This window comes from Oryza glaberrima, chromosome 1 (genome assembly GCF_000147395.1).
Source record: "Oryza glaberrima chromosome 1, OglaRS2, whole genome shotgun sequence".
Taxonomy (NCBI): Eukaryota; Viridiplantae; Streptophyta; class Magnoliopsida; order Poales; family Poaceae; genus Oryza; species Oryza glaberrima.
Genome location: NC_068326.1, coordinates 21,855,371 through 21,875,522, shown reverse-complemented (window position 1 = coordinate 21,875,522; position 20,152 = coordinate 21,855,371). Strand labels below are relative to the sequence as shown.

Genomic DNA, 20,152 nt, shown 5'->3' with positions numbered 1-20,152 from the left:
ATTTTTCGTTTTTAGACATTCTTTCGAGGAATATCCAATTTTGAGGTTTAGAACCCTACCACCTTAAAAGATTTTGAGAGTTAAGAAAAAAAAAGATTCAACACAGAACATCAAAATGAGGATCCAATGGATTATAACTTTATAGTAAGATATGGTTTCTAATTTATTAACTATTGCAAACATCTCACTATTTGATGTGAACACTTACTACAAGGATTATTTACTTCTTACATAACTATGTTCACAAATTGTGAGGATATATATGCCATTCTGATGTTTGGAAGTTCTAAATTTAAATTAGAATTTTGTGGTGTTTGAAATTGTGAACTTGAATATGGATGGACCGTATGCATTAGAAATATTTATGCTTTAGTTATTATGATGATGTCAAATTAGATGTAAATATAAAGTATGTGGTGGAATAGAAGAGAAAAGGAAATAGGGGGTAAGAAATGAGGATTTTAGTGTTGGAGGAAATAGTTATCAGAAAATGGGGACAAGGACAACCCTATTTGACTTTTGGGTGTTCTAAAATAATGGCTATTGCTCAAAATGCTCTAGGGTACAACAAAAGGTCTCATCTTTTTTATTATGCTTATGTTTATCAGCCAAATTTTAAATTTTTAGTCTTAAATTTGAAGCGGAATTTTGAGTTTTTTTCATCGAAGTTTACTACTAAGAACACGTATATAAAAATTTTATTTATAAATTACTTTTCGTTTGTAGATACGCCGTTGCGCTCAAACGATGGCTTCAAAAATAACTTTTTTGGCCGTATACTTTCCGTGAGATACTCGGATGACGTGATGTACTTGAGTAAAATAAAGATACTAATCCATCATCTTTTTCAGAAACTCTGTGTAGTGTCACTTTTGTCAAATCCGAAAAATGCATTAGCAAGATAAAAGCCATATATATATATGTACAATACTCTATACAAGTACTACCTCCGTCTCATAATAAGTGCAGCCGTGGATATCCGTGCCCAACGTTTGACCGTCCGTTTTATTTAAAAAATTTGTGAAAAAATTAAAAATATTTAGTCACACATAAAATACTATTTATATTTTATCATCTAATAGCAATAAAAATACTAATCATAAAAAATTTTTAAATAAGACGAACGGTTAAAAGTTGAATACGAATAGGGTAAAACTAAACTTATTTTAGGAAAAGAGAAGTACTATAAGAAAAAGGAAAGAAAAAGTATACTAAGTGCTTTCAGACTATACCGCAGAAGGAGGACCCACCTGTCAGCCCAAACAGCAGCACAGGATAGGAGTACCAACCCCAATTCCAGGGATACGATGACAGACACGCCGCTGGCCGCTTGACCTCGCCCTTCTAGAAACCCCACACATGCTTGGTAGCCACGGCTGCATGCACAAACACACACATGTTGCCCGTGTACGGTGCTCGATTCGTACTTGTACCGAACCGAGCACCAGCAGGCTAGTCTTCCACACATCCCGCCTCCGCGCCTCGCTACTCTGACCCGCGTCCCCCACCTCCTGCACCCGCACAAACACACCACAGCAACACAGCGCGCCGCCTCCCCACCCACCCCAAGTTCCCAACGGTTTCCCACCCCCTACAAAAACCCCCACAGCCCCACTCGGGACCAAACACACCACACCCCGCGCCGCGCCGCGCCTTCACTTGCAAAAGCCCGGAAGAAATCCCGGTGCCGCGCCGCGCAGCGCAGCGCGCAGACTGCGAGGAATCGGAATCACAACAATCACCCACCTCGAGAAGCGCACAACGGAGAGGGATTAGAATTGATAGCTCTCGGCGAGGAGGTTTTGGTGGTGGTGGGAGATGGACGCGGCGGGGGAGATCCAGAAGGTGGCGAGCATGCGGCTAGGGGGGAGCATGAGGGGGGACAGCGGGTCGATGTGGAGGAGAGGGGACGACGTGTTCTCGAGGTCGTCGAGGGAGGAGGACGACGAGGAGGCGCTGCGGTGGGCGGCGCTCGAGAAGCTGCCCACCTACGACCGCGTGCGCCGCGCCATCCTGCCGCTCGGTGGCGACGACGGCGCCGGGGACGGAGGAGGGAAGGGCGTCGTGGACGTGCACGGGCTCGGCCCGCGCGAGCGCCGCGCGCTCCTCGAGCGCCTCGTGCGCGTCGCCGACGAGGACAACGAGAAGTTCCTCCTCAAGCTCAAGGACCGCGTCGACCGGTGCGTGCGTTGCCGCCAGTTCTCGTCTTCGCATGGCCGCGTTTCTCTGCTTTGCGCCCGCTAGGTGTTTGATCTAACGACTTTCGCGCTTGCGCTTTGCGACAGGGTGGGGATCGACATGCCGACGATCGAGGTGCGGTTCGAGCACCTGGAGGCGGAGGCGGAGGTCCGCGTCGGCAACAGCGGCCTCCCCACCGTCCTCAACTCCATCACCAACACCCTCGAGGAAGCCGGCAACGCGCTCGGCATTCTGCCCAACCGGAAGCAGACCATGCCCGTCCTCCACGACGTCAGCGGCATCATCAAGCCCCGCAGGTGAAACACCATCCCCCCCCCCCACCCCCCCCCCCACCCCACTCTCAACACACTCCCACACCCACATGTTGTTTTCACCAAAAAAAAAAGAACATGGATTCTCTTGTCTTCTGGAGCAATTTTTATCTCTCGTGTTGGAGACTGGATTAGTTAAATCCGGGTCTTTTTTTTTAGAATTCAATTTCTTCGCCTTCTTCCCACCTCACGTTCTTTTCGTTTCTACAGGATGACTCTGCTGTTAGGCCCACCGGGGTCAGGCAAGACCACCTTGCTGCTCGCGTTGGCCGGAAGGCTCGGCAAAGATCTCAAGGTTCGTTCATCCAAAACCAACTTCTTGCAAATAATTCAATTCCAGATGCCTGTATCCCACTATAGGCGCAGTGTTTCAGCTTCTCATCTCTACTAGTAGTACTGCTCCAGTACGTACTAATACGAAGAATGAGTTAGCCAAAGAAGAAAACACAGAGTAGTACGGGGAGTTCTTTATTTGGGAAAAAGAAAATAAGAGATGGATACTGGAGTACGAATTATACTGGGCGTTCACACGTTGTTGATGAGTATAACGAGATGCAATTGCAGGCTTCAGGAAAAGTGACCTACAACGGGCACGGCATGGAGGAATTCGTGCCGGAGAGGACGGCGGCTTACATCAGCCAGCACGACCTCCACATCGGAGAGATGACCGTCAGGGAGACACTTGCCTTCTCGGCACGATGCCAGGGTGTTGGCAGTCGCTTTGGTAAATTCTACACGATTCTCAGCAGTAGTAGTTGCCTTTTTTACTGCTTGCGGATTATGCGGGATTGCATGGTTGGACGGGCATGCTAAACCAAGTTTTCCTTTTTCCTGTTGTTTTTTTTTCAGATATGTTGACTGAGCTGTCAAGGCGAGAGAAGGCAGCGAACATTAAGCCTGACGCCGATATCGATGCATTCATGAAGGTAAAAGGATTTACGAATCCGAAATAAAATCAACAAGATTTTGGTGTCCTCTTACTTTTGTTAATTTTTCTTTTTGAAACGAGGACTAAGCATTGGTTTTCTGGTCAACTTGTTCAGGCGGCTGCAATGGGAGGACAGGAGGCAAACGTGAACACTGACTATATACTGAAGGTGCATGCATCTTTGAGCTAGTGATTAAATTTGAGGTAGAATTACCCAAGAATTTCTTGTTCAATGCATTGGACGTTACTTGTTGCAGATATTAGGACTAGAGATATGCGCTGACACGATGGTTGGGGACGAGATGCTGAGGGGCATCTCAGGTGGGCAAAGAAAGCGTGTTACGACTGGTGAGGATTGAACTCCAACACAAATTCAGATTGAGACTAACGGCTATGAATGAACCACGGTGTGATTATTCCTATTTTAATGCGTTCTGTAGGTGAGATGCTGGTTGGGCCAGCCAGGGCGCTCTTCATGGACGAGATCTCCACTGGGCTTGACAGCTCCACTACATTCCAGATAGTGAATTCGCTTAGGCAAACTGTCCACATCCTCGGTGGCACAGCTGTTATCTCCCTGCTGCAGCCGGCGCCTGAGACTTACAACTTGTTTGATGATATCATCCTCCTCTCAGACGGTCAGATTGTGTACCAGGGCCCCCGAGAGGATGTGCTTGAATTCTTCAAGTCCACGGGGTTTAAGTGTCCTGACAGGAAGGGTGTTGCCGACTTCTTGCAAGAAGTATGTTCATATCTCACTGTTCTTTTTTCTATGAACACATAAAGTACAGTTTCTGATAATATATGTCTGTGCAAATGCCGAGCAGGTGACTTCTAAGAAAGATCAAAGGCAGTACTGGGCGAGGCATGACAAGCCCTACAGGTTTGTGACGGTTAAGGAATTTGTGAGTGCATTCCAGTCGTTCCACACAGGGAGAGCTATAGCAAACGAACTTGCTGTTCCGTTTGATAAGAGTAAGAGCCATCCTGCCGCACTGGCTACCACAAGGTACGGTGCTCCTGGCAAGGAGCTGCTGAAGGCAAATATTGACAGGGAGATTCTCCTCATGAAGAGGAACTCTTTCGTCTACATGTTCAGAACCTTCCAGGTAACTGTCATTACTTCAAACCAAAGGGGTGGTTGCTATGTAAGTAAAGCAATAGCAGCATGACTGACTCCATGGTGTTATGTCATTACAGTTGATGGTGGTGTCACTCATTGCAATGACACTCTTCTTCCGTACGAAAATGAAACGTGATTCTGTGACCAGCGGGGGCATCTACATGGGCGCACTCTTCTTTGGTGTGCTTATGATCATGTTCAATGGTTTCTCAGAGCTTGCGCTCACTGTCTTTAAGTTGCCTGTTTTCTTCAAGCAGAGGGATCTCCTTTTTTATCCTGCATGGTCGTACACTATACCCTCATGGATTCTCAAGATCCCAATCACGTTTATTGAGGTTGGTGGGTATGTGTTCTTAACATACTACGTCATTGGGTTTGACTCAAACGTGGGCAGGTGAGATTTATTGAGATTATATATTTCACAGGTGTATAATCAGCTATATCTTACTATAGTGCTGCTCTGCATTGTTCTGAGAGTATTTGTCTTTTTTTTGTTTACCCCAGCTTCTTCAAGCAGTATTTGCTCATGTTAGCAATCAATCAGATGGCGGGATCACTTTTCCGATTCATTGGTGGGGCAGCGAGGAACATGATTGTTGCAAATGTCTTTGCATCATTCATGCTGCTAATTTTTATGGTATTGGGTGGATTCATTCTAGCAAGAGGTAAATGCTCACCATTATCTGTCTGAGAAGTGCTTGGTTTGCACTTTTTATCAAAAGCTAAGTGTTCCATTCTGTTCGACTTGCAGAGCAAGTGAAGAAATGGTGGATTTGGGGCTACTGGATATCCCCGATGATGTACGCCCAGAATGCCATCTCAGTTAATGAACTCATGGGGCACAGCTGGAACAAAATTGTGAATAGCTCTGCCTCCAATGAGACCCTTGGTGTGCAAGTCCTCAAGTCCCGTGGAGTATTCCCTGAAGCCAGGTGGTATTGGATTGGGTTTGGTGCAATGATCGGCTTCACCATCCTTTTCAATGCTCTCTTCACCCTTGCCCTTACATACCTCAGGCGTGAGTATACCTTGAGAACTGATTTGCTCTTTTTCCTAGAGTTGGCTATATCCAAACATGAGAATGATTTCATCTTGTGATTTACAGCATATGGAAATTCCCGTCAGTCAGTATCAGAAGAGGAACTGAAAGAGAAGCGTGCCAATCTGAATGGTGAGATTGTGGGTGACGTTCACTTGTCATCTGGAAGTACGCGTAGGCCAATGGGAAACGGCACTGAAAATGATTCAACAATTGTTGTTGATGATACTGAGGTTACTCAAAGGGGGATGGTTCTCCCATTTACTCCGCTTTCACTCAGCTTTGACAATGTCAGATATTCTGTTGACATGCCACAGGTAAAATATGGAAGAACTCCTACCAAATCAGGACTTGATCATTAGTTTGCATTTTTCTAACTTTCGGCGTGAAATTAATTTCAGGAAATGAAAGCACAAGGTGTAGCTGATGACCGGTTGGAGCTCCTCAAAGGTGTTAGTGGTTCATTCAGGCCAGGGGTGTTGACTGCACTAATGGGTGTCAGTGGTGCTGGCAAGACAACACTGATGGATGTATTGGCTGGGAGAAAGACCGGTGGGTACATTGAAGGAAGCATCAACATTTCAGGATATCCAAAGAAACAAGAGACTTTTGCACGTGTGTCTGGATACTGTGAGCAGAACGATATCCACTCACCGCAGGTCACAGTCTATGAGTCGCTACTTTTCTCAGCATGGCTCCGTCTTCCTGAGGATGTAGATTCCAACACTAGAAAGGTCCGTCAAACATTTTTTTTTGCTATTCCTACCTATACTTGATATAGATAGATAGTAGCTTACCTTTGTGTATGCAGATGTTCATTGAGGAGGTGATGGAGCTTGTGGAGCTCAAGTCACTGAGAGATGCTTTGGTTGGGCTTCCTGGAGTGAATGGTCTGTCCACTGAACAAAGAAAGAGGCTAACAATCGCAGTGGAGCTTGTTGCAAACCCTTCGATTATATTCATGGACGAGCCAACCTCAGGGCTTGATGCACGAGCAGCTGCAATTGTGATGAGGACAGTGAGGAACACTGTTAATACTGGCAGAACTGTGGTGTGCACAATTCATCAGCCTAGCATTGACATATTTGAAGCATTTGATGAGGTGAGTGTGATTCTACTTTGGAGATTCGTACCATTTTCTCCTCAGATATTAGGATACATTGCGGAAAGCCCAAAAATCAATTGATTATGGCTGTGTTTCTAAACTACCTGGATGATTTGACTAATATATTTTTTGCTTGCAGCTTTTCCTGATGAAGCGAGGTGGTGAAGAGATCTATGCTGGTCCACTAGGCCATCATTCTTCGGAGCTGATCAAGTATTTTGAGGTAAGTGATATTACACTAATTCTTATATACCTCAATGACATTTCTTCAAAATTACTGATTCAATCGCATCTTTGTGTATCATCCAGAGTATCCCAGGGGTCAGCAAAATCAAAGATGGCTATAACCCAGCAACATGGATGTTGGAGGTGACAACAATTGGTCAAGAGCAGGCACTTGGTGTTGATTTTAGTGATATATACAAGAAGTCTGAACTTTACCAGTGAGTAACTTGCTTTTAATACTAATTGTTGTTTCATCTTTCTGCAAAGCAATTTTTTTTTTGCAATATGCCATGTAACACTGATTGCTACCTTATTCAGGAGGAACAAGGCCTTGATAAAGGACCTGAGCCAACCAGCCCCCGATTCAAGTGACCTGTATTTCCCTACCCAATATTCTCAGTCTTCTTTAACACAATGCATGGCTTGCCTGTGGAAGCAAAACCTGTCATACTGGAGGAACCCTCCTTACAATGCCGTTAGGTTCTTTTTCACTACTGTCATTGCTCTTCTCTTTGGTACCATCTTCTGGGACCTTGGCGGCAAAGTGTAAGTAAAATGCCACTTTCTATATGCAAAGAGGGTGTACCTTAGAAATCTTATTCATTTCGTGCTTCTTAATCCAGGACGAAGTCACAAGACTTGTTCAATGCCATGGGGTCAATGTATGCAGCAGTGCTGTTCATCGGTGTCATGAACTGTACATCTGTTCAGCCAGTGGTGGCCGTGGAGCGGACAGTCTTTTACCGTGAAAGGGCTGCCGGCATGTACTCGGCGTTTCCATATGCATTTGGCCAGGTGAATGGTCCTCCTGCAACTGACATTGAGTCCTGGTTGTTGCATCCTTGAGATCCAGATACTGATTAATTCCTCTTTCAGGTTGTCATTGAGATCCCATACACACTGGTTCAGGCTACTGTATACGGGATCATAGTGTATGCGATGATTGGGTTCGAGTGGACGGCTGCCAAGTTCTTCTGGTACCTCTTCTTCATGGTCTTCACGCTCCTCTACTTCACATTCTACGGCATGATGGCGGTCGGCCTGACACCGAACTACCACATTGCCTCGATCGTCTCATCGGCGTTCTACGCCATCTGGAATCTCTTCTCCGGCTTCGTCATCCCCCGACCTGTAAGTTTCGCATTCCCAATTGCCCCTCATTCTTCCATACACTTCCAACTCCATTGGTTGCTCATCTCTGTTTGTGCCTGATGATGTTTCAGAGAGTCCCAATCTGGTGGAGATGGTATTGCTGGGCGTGCCCCGTCGCGTGGACGCTGTACGGCCTCGTCGTCTCCCAGTTCGGTGACATCGAGACGCCGATGGAAGACGGCACCCCTGTGAAGGTGTTTGTGGAGAACTACTTCGGCTTCAAGCACAGCTGGTTGGGCTGGGTGGCCACCGTGGTCGCTGCCTTCGCTTTCCTCTTCGCTTCCTTGTTTGGCTTCGCTATCATGAAGTTCAACTTCCAGAAGAGATGATGATGACAAGGGATATTACATTCATTGAGTTGCAAACGCTACCTGAAATTTGTGCATATCATTGGATCTAAAGAATTTTTTTTTGTTGCCATTAGAATATTGTAAATCATACCAGCCTTTCCCCCTTATTTTTATAGAAAGATTGTACTACTGTTACACCTAGTAATTTTGTTATTAGTACCCTTCTTTTTATAGAAAGATGGTACTACTTTTATTTTTAATTTTTATATGGGGTTGTCTAGTGTTCAGTTGACTGAAAACTTAGAAAATCTCAGTCACATTTTGCTCGATGTAAATGAAGAACAGTTCTGCTGTTCGTCACTACTATTTTTGTTAATTGTATTGCCCAGTTTTCCTCAACTCTGCCCTACAAAATTGTGAAATAGTGATACATAGCCTGTATATATACATCCGTAAGCATTTAAGCTCACAGAGCTCACACGTAACCGGAGAAATTCGGCCGCCGATTAGATGATCCTAAAATCGTTTTTTCTTTTGCGGGACCTAAAATCGTATTTAACGTCGTGGGTTTTGGACCCTGTTTAGAAGATTAGCCTCATGAAATCAAACAGTGCCCAAATATAATGATTTAATGATCCTAGAGTGATATGTTTGGATTTATGGGCTAATTGAGGGCTAAAAGATAGAGAGAGAGTAGAGAGAGAGAGGGGGGCTAATGTTTTTGAGGGGGGCTAATTCACTTAAGTCCCAAATTAGCTTACTTGTTTGGATTCTTAAGGACTAATTTATGGCTAAAAGGTTAGGGCTAATAATTATCCCACAAAAACAAACAGGCCCAAATATAATGATTTAATATGCTGGGCTAATCTGCCTTTTAACTTTGTAGGCTATTTTCAAATCTCATCAAACCTACCTCCAGGCTCCAGCCGCAGTAGTCATTCATATACGATCTGGATCCCATAAATTCGAGGAGCAGACTTGATTTCTGATTTTGCTCGGCACCGTGAATTACTTGCTGAGGTTTTGCTTTTGCCTATTGGATGGTTTGGTATACTGTAGTGCGAACCAGCGTGTGATTCAATATGAATACTCCCTCCGAAAATTTGACCCTAAAAATGAATTAAATTTTCGAAGCAGGTCAACACATTCCACACGTGTCAAGGAATGTAACAGCAACCCTGGTACACGACCAAATAAATTAACATGAGAAAAACAGTGCATCAAACACCCAGAGACCTTCTAGAATCGGCACTGTACATGAAAGCCATTAGTTCTAAAAAATAAATACATGAACTGATGAAAGCTCATTCAGACCCCACCTGTCAGTCTCACCCCAGCCGCCTTCGCTTTACACATGCAACTAACAAACCAACTCCTCTAATACCATCTCCTTTATTACTCTTTAAAAAAACCTGACCAGTTGGTTTCTCATTCGAGGGTCCTATGATTTCCATCGCCATCATCTAGAAGTAAGACGCAATTAGCATCTAGAAGGGGATGAATCTAATCAAAAGCTTATAAAACTAAGAACTAACCAAACCCCTCGTGAGGTCATACACAAGCGGAAACCCACCCTAGTTTATCCCCGTGTCGCCGACGCGAGTCTCCCACACGGCCCATCACGAGCCCGCGGCTTGTGACTCCCCCCGACCCAACCTGTTCCATTCCGTTCCGTTCCAACGGAACGGATTCCGTTCCCGCGCCCCGCTACATAAACCCCCCTTCGCCTCGGCGTCGTCGTCTCCAAGGCTTCCCTCCCATCCCAAAACCAGCGCAAGCGAGGCGAGGAGTACGTAGTGGTAGGAGGTGGCACGCCGCGGCGGCGGAATCGGAATCGACTAGGGAGATGGATGCGGCGGCGGAGATGCAGAAGGTGGTGAGCCTGAGGAGAGGGGGAGGGGGGTCGTCGTCTCGGGGGGCGGCGTCGATGTGGTGGAGCGCGGACAACGGGGTGTTCTCGCGGTCGAGGGCGTCGTCGAGTGGGGAGGATGGGGAGGACGACGAGGAGGCGCTGCGGTGGGCGGCGCTCGAGAAGCTGCCCACGTACGACCGCGTGCGCCGCGCCGTCCTGCCGGTGGTGGAGGAGGGCGGCGGCGGAGGGGAGGCGGGGAAGAAGGTGGTGGACGTGCTCAGCCTCGGCCCGCAGGAGCGGCGGGCGCTGCTCGAGCGGCTCGTGCGCGTCGCCGAGGACGACAACGAGCGCTTCCTTCTCAAGCTCAAGGAGCGCATCGACCGGTGCGTACTGTGCTGTACCACACTGCGTCACGATGTCGCCGTGGCGGCGGACGCGGTTGCCTGCAGGGTGTTTGATGATTTGCGCGTGGTAATTTTGATGTGCAGGGTGGGGATTGATATTCCGACGATCGAGGTGCGGTTCGAGCACCTGGAGGCGGAGGCGGAGGTCCGCGTCGGCAACAGCGGCCTCCCCACCGTCCTCAACTCCATGACCAACAAGCTCGAGGGAGCCGCGAACGCGCTGGGGATTCTACCCAACAAGAAGCAGACCATGCCCATCCTCCACGACGTCAGCGGCATCGTCAAGCCCCGCAGGTGAAAGAAAGAAAAAGAAGCATCACGTTTTCAAAATTGCTTATGCTTTATATAACGTTACGTGTGTGCTGCTCTCATGGTTTATTTGCGATTTTTTGAAGCATTGTAAGATATTTGCTTGAAGATATTTTTGTACGGGATGCCGGTTCCCAGGAAACGAAATGCTTTTCAATTAGACATGTCCCTGTAAACTGTAAAGTTGATTTGTCTTTGTTGGAGCCTAGATTAACCAAGATCATTTGGAATTTAACTTCTATGCTTCTCCTATAACACGTTCTTTTGATTATGCAGGATGACTCTGCTGTTAGGACCTCCCGGGTCTGGCAAGACCACCTTGCTACTTGCTTTGGCTGGAAGGCTTGGCAAAGACATCAAGGTTTCAAACAAATTTTATTTACTTATTTTGCAATAACTGCGATATAACGATGCGTTTGGGCGTTTGGCAAACCAGTCCATATTCCCACAGATGTGTGTACTTCATCTTTAATATATTGTATACGATTAGCGAAAATACAGAGAACATACTTTTAGAGAATTAATGCATAAAGGCTTACGCATCATTGCATTAAGTTGGTAGAAACAAACAAAGTTCGCATGAACAGATAACTTTTCTTAGGTGACATGTCCCAAAAACTGTATACCTTGCTGCTGAGTGATATTACTGATAACTGACATACACAATGCATAATGGGGGGAAAACTAATTTGCAGTTCTCTGGTCAAGTGACTTACAATGGACACCAGATGGAGGATTTTGTGCCACAGAGGACAGCTGCATACATCAGCCAGCATGATCTTCATATTGGGGAAATGACTGTTCGGGAGACACTCTCATTCTCGGCACGCTGCCAGGGTGTTGGAAGCCGCTTTGGTATGACTATGTGCAAGGAACAACCACAAGTGCATGCATTCTTTTCTGCAGAATTCGCCTTTTGAGAAAATCGTCATGGGTTGACTGATACTTATAGAGTTCTCTTGTTATGTCATTAGATATGCTGACCGAGCTGTCAAGGCGAGAGAAGGCAGCAAATATTAAGCCTGATGCTGATATTGATGCGTTTATGAAGGTAAAAATTGCAAATCCTATATAAATCAGAATTATTCTGGTGTCTGTAGATATGATTTTCATACGAGGTATGAGTGAAGTTTTGCTATAAATTTTCTGTCCTAACTTGATCAGGCTTCAGCGATGGAGGGACAAGAGACCAATTTGATTACTGACTATATACTGAAGGTACATGCATCTCTGAGCTACAATAGCTACTACCTCCGTTTCAGGTTATGAGACTTTCTAGCATTGCCCACATTCATAAAGATGTTAATGAATCTAGGCACATATATATGTCTAGATTCATTAACATATATATGAATGTGGGCGATGCTAGAAAGTCTTATAACCTATGTGCCTAGATTCATTAACATATATATGAATGTGGGCAATGCTAGAAAGTCTTATAATATGAAATGGAGGAAGTACTTACTTCAGATTGGATTAAGCAAATTCGTTTTATTTACTACTTTACATATGTAACATGTTGCAGATATTAGGACTGGATATATGTGCAGACACGATGGTAGGAGATGATATGGTGAGGGGTATCTCCGGTGGACAACGGAAGCGTGTCACCACAGGTTGAAAAATAGAATTTCACTTTCAGAACATGGGATTTGCTGGACAATGTTTTGATTGACTGTTTCTTCCAGGTGAGATGCTTGTTGGGCCAGCCAATGCACTTTTCATGGATGAGATATCGACTGGGCTCGACAGCTCAACTACATTTCAGATCGTGAAGTCGCTCAGACAGGCCATCCACATCCTCGGTGGCACAGCAGTCATCTCGCTGTTGCAGCCAGCTCCAGAGACATATGACCTATTTGACGACATCATACTCCTCTCTGATGGTCAGATTGTATACCAGGGGCCTCGAGAGGGTGTGCTAGAATTTTTTGAGTTGATGGGGTTCAAATGCCCTGAGAGGAAGGGTGTTGCGGACTTCTTACAGGAAGTGAGTGAGTCTACTATCTTCAAAAATGTATATGCACAAATTTATCGGTTATTTATCAACATGGAAATACCGAACAGGTAACTTCCAGGAAAGACCAGAAGCAGTACTGGATGCAGCATGACAAGCCCTATCGGTACGTGCCAGTCAAGGATTTTGCTAGTGCATTCCAGTCGTTCCACACTGGGAAAAGTATAGCAAACGAACTTGCTACTCCATTCGACAAGAGCAAAAATCATCCGGCTGCATTGACCACATCGAGGTATGGTGTCAGTGCCATGGAACTGTTGAAGGCAAACATCGACCGGGAGTTCTTGCTTATGAAGAGAAATTCCTTCGTTTATATCTTCAGAGCCTGCCAGGTTGTTAGGGATCCATTCAAACAAATGGAGTATTAGTATATTTGAGAAAACAAACAACATCATATGACTGACTTCTTGTTGAATTGCTATGGCAGCTGATGGTGGTGTCGGCAATTGCAATGACCGTCTTCTTCCGTACAAAGATGCACCGTGATTCCGTGACTGATGGAGTCATCTTCATGGGCGCACTCTTCTTCTCAGTGATGATGATAATGTTCAATGGTCTATCTGAGCTACCGCTAACCATTTTTAAGTTGCCAGTGTTCTTCAAGCAGAGAGACCTCTTATTCTTTCCAGCATGGACCTACACCATACCCTCATGGATCCTCAAGATCCCAATGTCCTTTATTGAGGTCGGTGGGTTTGTTTTCATGTCATACTATGTGATTGGGTTTGATCCGAGTGCAGGAAGGTGAGATTTTTGGACAAAATCTTATTTGGTCAGTATAATTTATCCAATTTCTTTCACTAGCTATTCTTTACTCCTGAACTGTTGCGCGGCATTAGGTTCTTCAAGCAGTATCTGCTTATGTTAGCAATCAACCAGATGGCAGCGGCACTCTTCAGATTCGTTGGTGGGGCAGCAAGGAACATGATCGTTGCGAATGTCTTTGGATCCTTCATGTTGCTAATCTTTATGGTTCTGGGTGGTTTTATTCTAGTAAGAGGTAAAACTTCATCTCTGTACTATGTAGTTCTTCTCATTGTTGCATTTTTTAGTAAGTCAGGTTCTTATTCATGTATGTACTGGCAGAGAAAGTGAAGAAATGGTGGATTTGGGGCTACTGGATCTCCCCGATGATGTATGCACAGAATGCCATCTCAGTGAATGAGTTTTTGGGGCACAGCTGGGATAAAGTCTTGAATAATTCTCTCTCCAATGAGACCCTAGGCGTACAAGCCCTTAGGTCCCGTGGAGTCTTCCCGGAAGCCAAGTGGTATTGGATTGGCTTTGGTGCATTGCTCGGATTCATCATGCTCTTCAATGGTCTCTTTACTCTTGCACTAACATACCTCAAACGTGAGTTCCTTCCGAATTGGTTTGCTTTTGTTTTCTTTCTTTTCTTTTGAAAGAAAAGTGTGGCAAAAGCTCTGCATCATTTCAAGAAAATAGGGAGAAGATAATGCAAACAAAACGAAAATATGGTAGAGACTAAACAATAAGACAACAAAAATAAAATATGACACAGCAACACAAAAAAGCACCTCAAATCATCAAAGTTTGTTCATTGTTCTTACCTCAGAACGGTTTTATCTTCCGATTTTACATTACAGCCTATGGTAAGTCCCAACCATCAGTATCTGAAGAGGAGCTGAAGGAGAAGCAAGCCAACATCAATGGTAATGTTCTAGACGTTGATACCATGGCATCAAGTACTAATCTAGCAATAGTTGACAACACGGAAACTAGTTCAGAAATTGCTGATAATTCTCAACCTACACAAAGGGGTATGGTTCTCCCTTTTGCTCCGCTTTCACTCACTTTCGACAACATCAAATACTCTGTCGACATGCCACAGGTAACATATTTTAATTCCTTAACTTATATTGTCCACCAGTGAGTCATTAATGACAATTTTGTCGTGACCTTTTGTATCAAATTAAAATTCAAAAATCAGGAAATGAAAGCGCATGGAATAGTTGAGGACCGGTTGGAGCTCCTCAAAGGTGTCAGTGGGTCTTTCAGGCCAGGAGTGCTAACTGCGCTTATGGGTGTTAGTGGTGCTGGAAAGACTACTCTGATGGATGTGTTAGCAGGGAGAAAGACAGGTGGGTACATTGAAGGCAACATCACCATATCAGGATACCCAAAGAAACAAGAGACATTTGCACGTGTATCAGGATATTGTGAACAGAATGACATCCACTCACCGCAAGTAACAGTCTCAGAGTCACTGCTTTTCTCAGCTTGGCTACGGCTTCCCAAGGATGTAGATTCAAACACAAGAAAGGTCAGTCAAAAAAAATATTTTTAATTCCTTCTCTCAGCTTATAATCAATTGTTTAAATTGTTTTTATTTTTATTTTGGAGAAGGGTATTTCTTACCCGGCCTCTACATCCAACCGAATATATGCAGCCTTTTTAAAGTAGGAACTTAGCCTATCAAACAGGGAACTTATCTCTCAAATAACCTAATCTGAAATTCGCTCCTATAGAGATTTGAACTCAGGACTTTCGGATGCTACTCAGGTCATTGCAACCACTAGGCTACATGCCCTTTCAACTGAGCAGAGAAGGGTATTGTTTAAGTTGTTTAACCTTTCTCTATGCAGATGTTCATTGAGGAGGTGATGGAGCTTGTGGAGCTCAAGCCTTTGAGAGATGCTTTAGTTGGTCTTCCTGGAGTTAATGGCCTCTCAACTGAGCAGAGGAAGAGGTTGACCATTGCCGTAGAGCTTGTTGCTAATCCTTCAATCATTTTCATGGATGAACCAACTTCAGGGCTTGATGCCCGAGCAGCTGCCATTGTGATGAGGACAGTGAGGAATACTGTGGATACTGGTAGAACTGTGGTGTGCACAATTCATCAGCCTAGTATTGACATATTTGAAGCATTTGATGAGGTGAGCATACCTTGGAATATCTGCTACACCTTTTGGTGAACTCTTATCGGTTTTGTAATATGGAATAACTGGGTTAACTTATTAAAATTTAACTTATTTTGGCTGATTTTCCAAACTTTTAATGTGACCAATGCTTTATTGTCCTAAACTTTAGATAATGTGCAGGGTCCTAAATGTTTTATTAATTATTGCAGCTTTTCCTTATGAAGCGAGGAGGAGAAGAAATATATGTTGGCCCGTTAGGCCATCAATCTTCAGAGCTGATTAAGTATTTTGAGGTATAGTAATGTTATAAAAGTTCTAATATACCTCTTTTTGGTTTGTTCGATACTGTTGTTAATCTTATATTGTTTCGTGTTCTCAAGGGAATCAAAGGAGTCAGCAGAATTAAAGATGGCTACAATCCAGCCACGTGGATGTTGGAGGTGTCAACAATTTCTCAAGAACAGGCATTAGGTGTTGATTTCTGTGACATATACAGGAAATCTGAACTCTTCCAGTAAGTAATTACTATTATGTTAAATCCTGTAAATCAAATAGTTGACTCACTTTGAATCTTGGTAGTGAAAGCTAGAATCTCCTTAGCTGCTTTATGTATGGTGGTGACAAACCAACAAGAGTAAATAAGTAGGCTTCAATACAGTTGGTCAGATTTACATGGCTTCTACAGATAATGCATCATACTACTGCAAGTATGCTACTAACAATTTAGCTTGTGATAAAATTCAAGACAATCGGTTTGTTCATGCCATTACTTATTGCAGTTTTCGGTAGCATTGGACTTTCTTTTCTCCAAAGCAGTTTTGTTGTGGCTGAACTTGCATCAACTATTGCCAGCGTCTTAACTTGCTGGTTATAGAATGCTAGCAGCATTGTCAAGGTTTGATTTCAGAATACTATGCTATATAGCAAATGGACAAGAGCTAGAGTGGCTCCATTACCACTGCAGCTCTACAACAAATAGTGGTAGTGTGCTCCACAGGTCAAATTCATATTACTACTGCAAACTGTTGTGCGACATGCCGACATGAGTCATTTTCACATTTCATATGTTCATATGTTTGAAGTTTCAAAGGTTTTAAATTTCCTGATAATTTCTTTTTTTTGCATTTATGAATAATTAGGAATTAAACTAAGCCTCTTTTTTTTGAACGAACTGGCACAGAGTGTGCCAGTTTCATTGAATATAGTGGGAGTAAAAGTTATTTACAGGTGTGAAAGGAAAAAAAAACTATACAACCATTATCGACAGGACGCTAGATTTACAGGAGGAGCTGTGTTAGCTTCTTTGCATCCGCGAGTACCCATGTTTTCCCTTCCTTGATTTTCGCTAACAGAATTAAGCTAAGGCTGTACTTCTACATGGATAAAGATTTGCTTTAATATCTTATCATCAATTAGATTACCATATAGCTATGATACACACATGTTTGCCTTTTATGCGCTTCATGTACACTTCTGAGTTTTCAGTGGACATCCAAAAGTGTGAAATTAGAAGTGGGAAGATTTAGTATGACCTCTCTGAAAACTTTTTAACTAAGTGGTAGCTGTTTCCAACACATTGCTATGAAATATGATAATTGCAATCTGAACATTGATTACTGCCATTTATAGGAGGAACAAGGCATTGATACAGGAACTGAGCACACCACCACCAGGTTCGAGTGAACTATATTTCCCTACAAAGTACTCGCTATCTTTCTTAAATCAATGCCTAGCATGCCTGTGGAAGATGCACCTGTCATACTGGAGGAACCCTCCTTACAATGCCATAAGATTATTTTTCACTACTGTCATAGCTCTCCTCTTTGGCACCATCTTCTGGGATCTTGGCGGTAAAACGTATGTACCCTACGTTGTACATATCAAGCATATGACTAAACCATCTTCAAAATGTTATTTATGCACCTTTTGCTTCTTGCTCCAGGGGCAAGTCACAAGACTTGTTCAATGCCATGGGGTCCATGTATTCCGCAGTGCTTTTTATTGGCGTCCTAAACTCTCAGTCAGTTCAGCCAGTTGTATCAGTGGAGAGGACAGTCTTTTATCGTGAAAGAGCTGCTGGCATGTATTCAGCTTTCCCGTATGCATTTGGACAGGTACGTAGCTCTCATATCAATTCGGCAATGCCAGATTCTGCTTTGCTGAGAAACCTGGCAGTAATCAACTTCTCCCTTACAGGTTGCCATCGAATTCCCGTATACACTGGTTCAGTCTATCATATATGGCATCATAGTGTACTCGATGATTGGTTTTAAATGGACGGCGGCTAAATTCTTCTGGTACCTCTTCTTCATGTTCTTCACGTTTCTATACTTCACATTCTATGGCATGATGGCTGTGGGCCTGACACCAAGCTACCACGTCGCCTCAATCGTCTCATCGGCTTTCTATGGCATCTGGAACCTATTCTCCGGGTTCATCATCCCCAGACCGGTAACCGTCGTCATCCTTATGACCCTGCCTTTAATTTCGTTTCATCATTTCTATAGCTCATTTCCATTCCCCTGACCCATGTGCTCAGAAAGTTCCAATCTGGTGGAGATGGTACTGCTGGATATGCCCTGTCGCGTGGACGCTGTACGGTCTGGTTGCCTCGCAGTTTGGAGACATTATGACGCCAATGGATGATGGCACTCCCGTGAAAATCTTCGTGGAGAACTACTTCGACTTCAAGCATAGCTGGCTGGGGGTGGTGGCCGTGGTGATCGTCGCATTCACCATGTTATTTGCCTTCCTCTTTGGCTTTGCCATCATGAAGCTTAACTTCCAGAAGAGATAGTGATTGATAGGGTCTAGGAAACACATCCTAAACTAGGAATTACATCAATTGGTTTGCATATACGAAATAATTTGTGCATATCAGTGTAGCACATGAGAAAAAAATTGAAATGTTTGCTGTAGTGATCTTGTAAAGTTTTGGTGGTATATTCTCTTCCTTTCTTTCATAATTGGAATTTGTACACTAATTTGTAAAAGATGAGTTGTGAATGGTGCATTCTTTATCAGTGAGAAATCAGAAGTGTTAATTTTGTTAATGAGCAATGCTTATATACAATCCTCAATATCTCGTTGGAGGAGTCATTTTTTTTAGAGTAGTTCACATGCAAAAGGAATTCCCGTTTGTAAATGAGTTGGAGATGAAAGCAGGTGCCCTACTGAATTTTATCGTAATTTCTGATCATGTTAATAACATGCTACAGAAATGTAAACAATCTTATGAAAATGACAACTTGAATATGGTTAAACGTTTCAAACCCTTCCTTGATAAATGATAATGATGAGATGTCTCTCCAACAATTTGGCTACTTCATCCATTCCCTTCATTCAACATTTACTAAACCTTCGTTATTTATATTCACTGGCGCACCTAGCCTAAAATTCTACCAGTGGCATAGTTGGAATCCCAACAGTTGGCTACAAGTAGAATCTTCTTCAATCCACCACTAATCTAAATTTTGAAGCAAACTACAGGTGAAAAGTAAAGAACCAAATTTCCCACTAAATGGCAAGACGCCCCACTGCTTTTCTCATACCAACCTCGTGCTCGCGCTGCTGGCTGCTCGTTGCCTCCGGCGTCCCTTACCGGCTGCCACACGACCAGACACCAGCCTCCATCACCACCATTGGGCATTGGCGGTGCGCATTTCTCCAATGCCGGCAGCCGCTGCAGACAGGAGGAACCCTAGAATATGATCTTTGGGTTAGAGCTACTGTGGGCATTTTTTCTTTCTTTCCGCGGGCCCGGAAAACCACAAGGCCCACCAATTTAGCCCGCACGACCAAAAAGCCCACGTGCTTTGTCCCGCCCGACTTGCTTCTTCTGCTTCATGTCCTCGGCTGTGTTGTTGAGTCCATTTCTCCGTGCTTCTCAAACTATTAAATGGTTTATTTTTTTTAAGAAAGTTGTTTTGAAAATTTATATTTATCTAAATTTTAAGTCTTTTAAGATAATATATAATTAATTATGCAATAATAAGGGCCTCTTCACTTTGATGCCAAAAAAAAGCTTACCAAATTTTGGCAAGCCAAAATTTTGATATAGTTACCAAAATTTTGGTAACTTGCTAAAATTTTGGCAGGATTTCTTATATAGTTACCAAAATTTAGCAGCAAATTAAATGTAGCTATTTTATTTTGATAACTTTACTAAAACTTAGTAAGGTTGAAAATGGTATCAAAATAAACATGCCCTAAGTCGCTCTGTTTTACGATAACAGGTAACATAAGAACACAAGAACACAGCCTAAGCCCCTTTGAGCAGCTTTGTTGGGTATACTCACGTGTTAGAAAAAAAATAG

The 20,152-nt window shown here is 43.7% G+C and overlaps 2 protein-coding genes across 2 annotated transcripts; both read left to right on the top strand.

Annotated features, from left to right (window-relative positions):
- The first annotated feature begins 1,718 nt into the window (after window positions 1-1,718).
- On the top strand, window positions 1,719-8,771 carry LOC127773944 (ABC transporter G family member 36). Its single transcript, XM_052300193.1, has 21 exons — window positions 1,719-2,180; window positions 2,286-2,495; window positions 2,721-2,805; window positions 3,075-3,234; window positions 3,360-3,436; window positions 3,554-3,607; window positions 3,696-3,786; window positions 3,879-4,180; window positions 4,266-4,547; window positions 4,639-4,955; window positions 5,066-5,226; window positions 5,313-5,579; window positions 5,667-5,917; window positions 6,002-6,334; window positions 6,412-6,702; window positions 6,845-6,928; window positions 7,015-7,148; window positions 7,249-7,476; window positions 7,554-7,725; window positions 7,807-8,061; window positions 8,154-8,771. The coding sequence occupies exons 1-21, from the start codon at window positions 1,819-1,821 to the stop codon at window positions 8,409-8,411; spliced, it is 4,374 nt and encodes a 1,457-aa protein (XP_052156153.1). The 5' UTR covers window positions 1,719-1,818; the 3' UTR covers window positions 8,412-8,771.
- Window positions 8,772-9,948: 1,177 nt separating this feature from the next.
- LOC127773935 (ABC transporter G family member 35) lies at window positions 9,949-18,867 on the top strand. The gene is made up of 21 exons (XM_052300183.1): window positions 9,949-10,607; window positions 10,713-10,922; window positions 11,214-11,298; window positions 11,633-11,792; window positions 11,912-11,988; window positions 12,102-12,155; window positions 12,463-12,553; window positions 12,626-12,927; window positions 13,005-13,286; window positions 13,382-13,698; window positions 13,794-13,954; window positions 14,041-14,307; window positions 14,562-14,806; window positions 14,906-15,238; window positions 15,561-15,851; window positions 16,046-16,129; window positions 16,217-16,350; window positions 17,466-17,693; window positions 17,779-17,950; window positions 18,033-18,287; window positions 18,376-18,867. Exons 1-21 carry the CDS (start codon window positions 10,219-10,221, stop codon window positions 18,631-18,633), a joined length of 4,395 nt encoding a protein of 1,464 aa, XP_052156143.1. The 5' UTR covers window positions 9,949-10,218; the 3' UTR covers window positions 18,634-18,867.
- The last annotated feature ends 1,285 nt before the right edge of the window (window positions 18,868-20,152 follow it).

What these genes read in the sequence shown, in the direction of transcription:
- LOC127773944 (XM_052300193.1), top strand. Translation starts at nt 1,819, where the DNA reads ATGGACGCGGCGGGGGAGATCCAGAAGGTGGCGAGCATGCGGCTAGGG. An exon ending in CTCAAGGACCGCGTCGACCG is followed by an intron (nt 2,181 to 2,285) that starts GTGCGTGCGTTG and finishes GCTTTGCGACAG; the next exon opens with GGTGGGGATCGACATGCCGA. An exon ending in TATTTGAAGCATTTGATGAG is followed by an intron (nt 6,703 to 6,844) that starts GTGAGTGTGATT and finishes TTTTGCTTGCAG; the next exon opens with CTTTTCCTGATGAAGCGAGG.
- LOC127773935 (XM_052300183.1), top strand. Translation starts at nt 10,219, where the DNA reads ATGGATGCGGCGGCGGAGATGCAGAAGGTGGTGAGCCTGAGGAGAGGG. An exon ending in ATATCTTCAGAGCCTGCCAG is followed by an intron (nt 13,287 to 13,381) that starts GTTGTTAGGGAT and finishes TTGCTATGGCAG; the next exon opens with CTGATGGTGGTGTCGGCAAT. An exon ending in TATTTGAAGCATTTGATGAG is followed by an intron (nt 15,852 to 16,045) that starts GTGAGCATACCT and finishes TAATTATTGCAG; the next exon opens with CTTTTCCTTATGAAGCGAGG.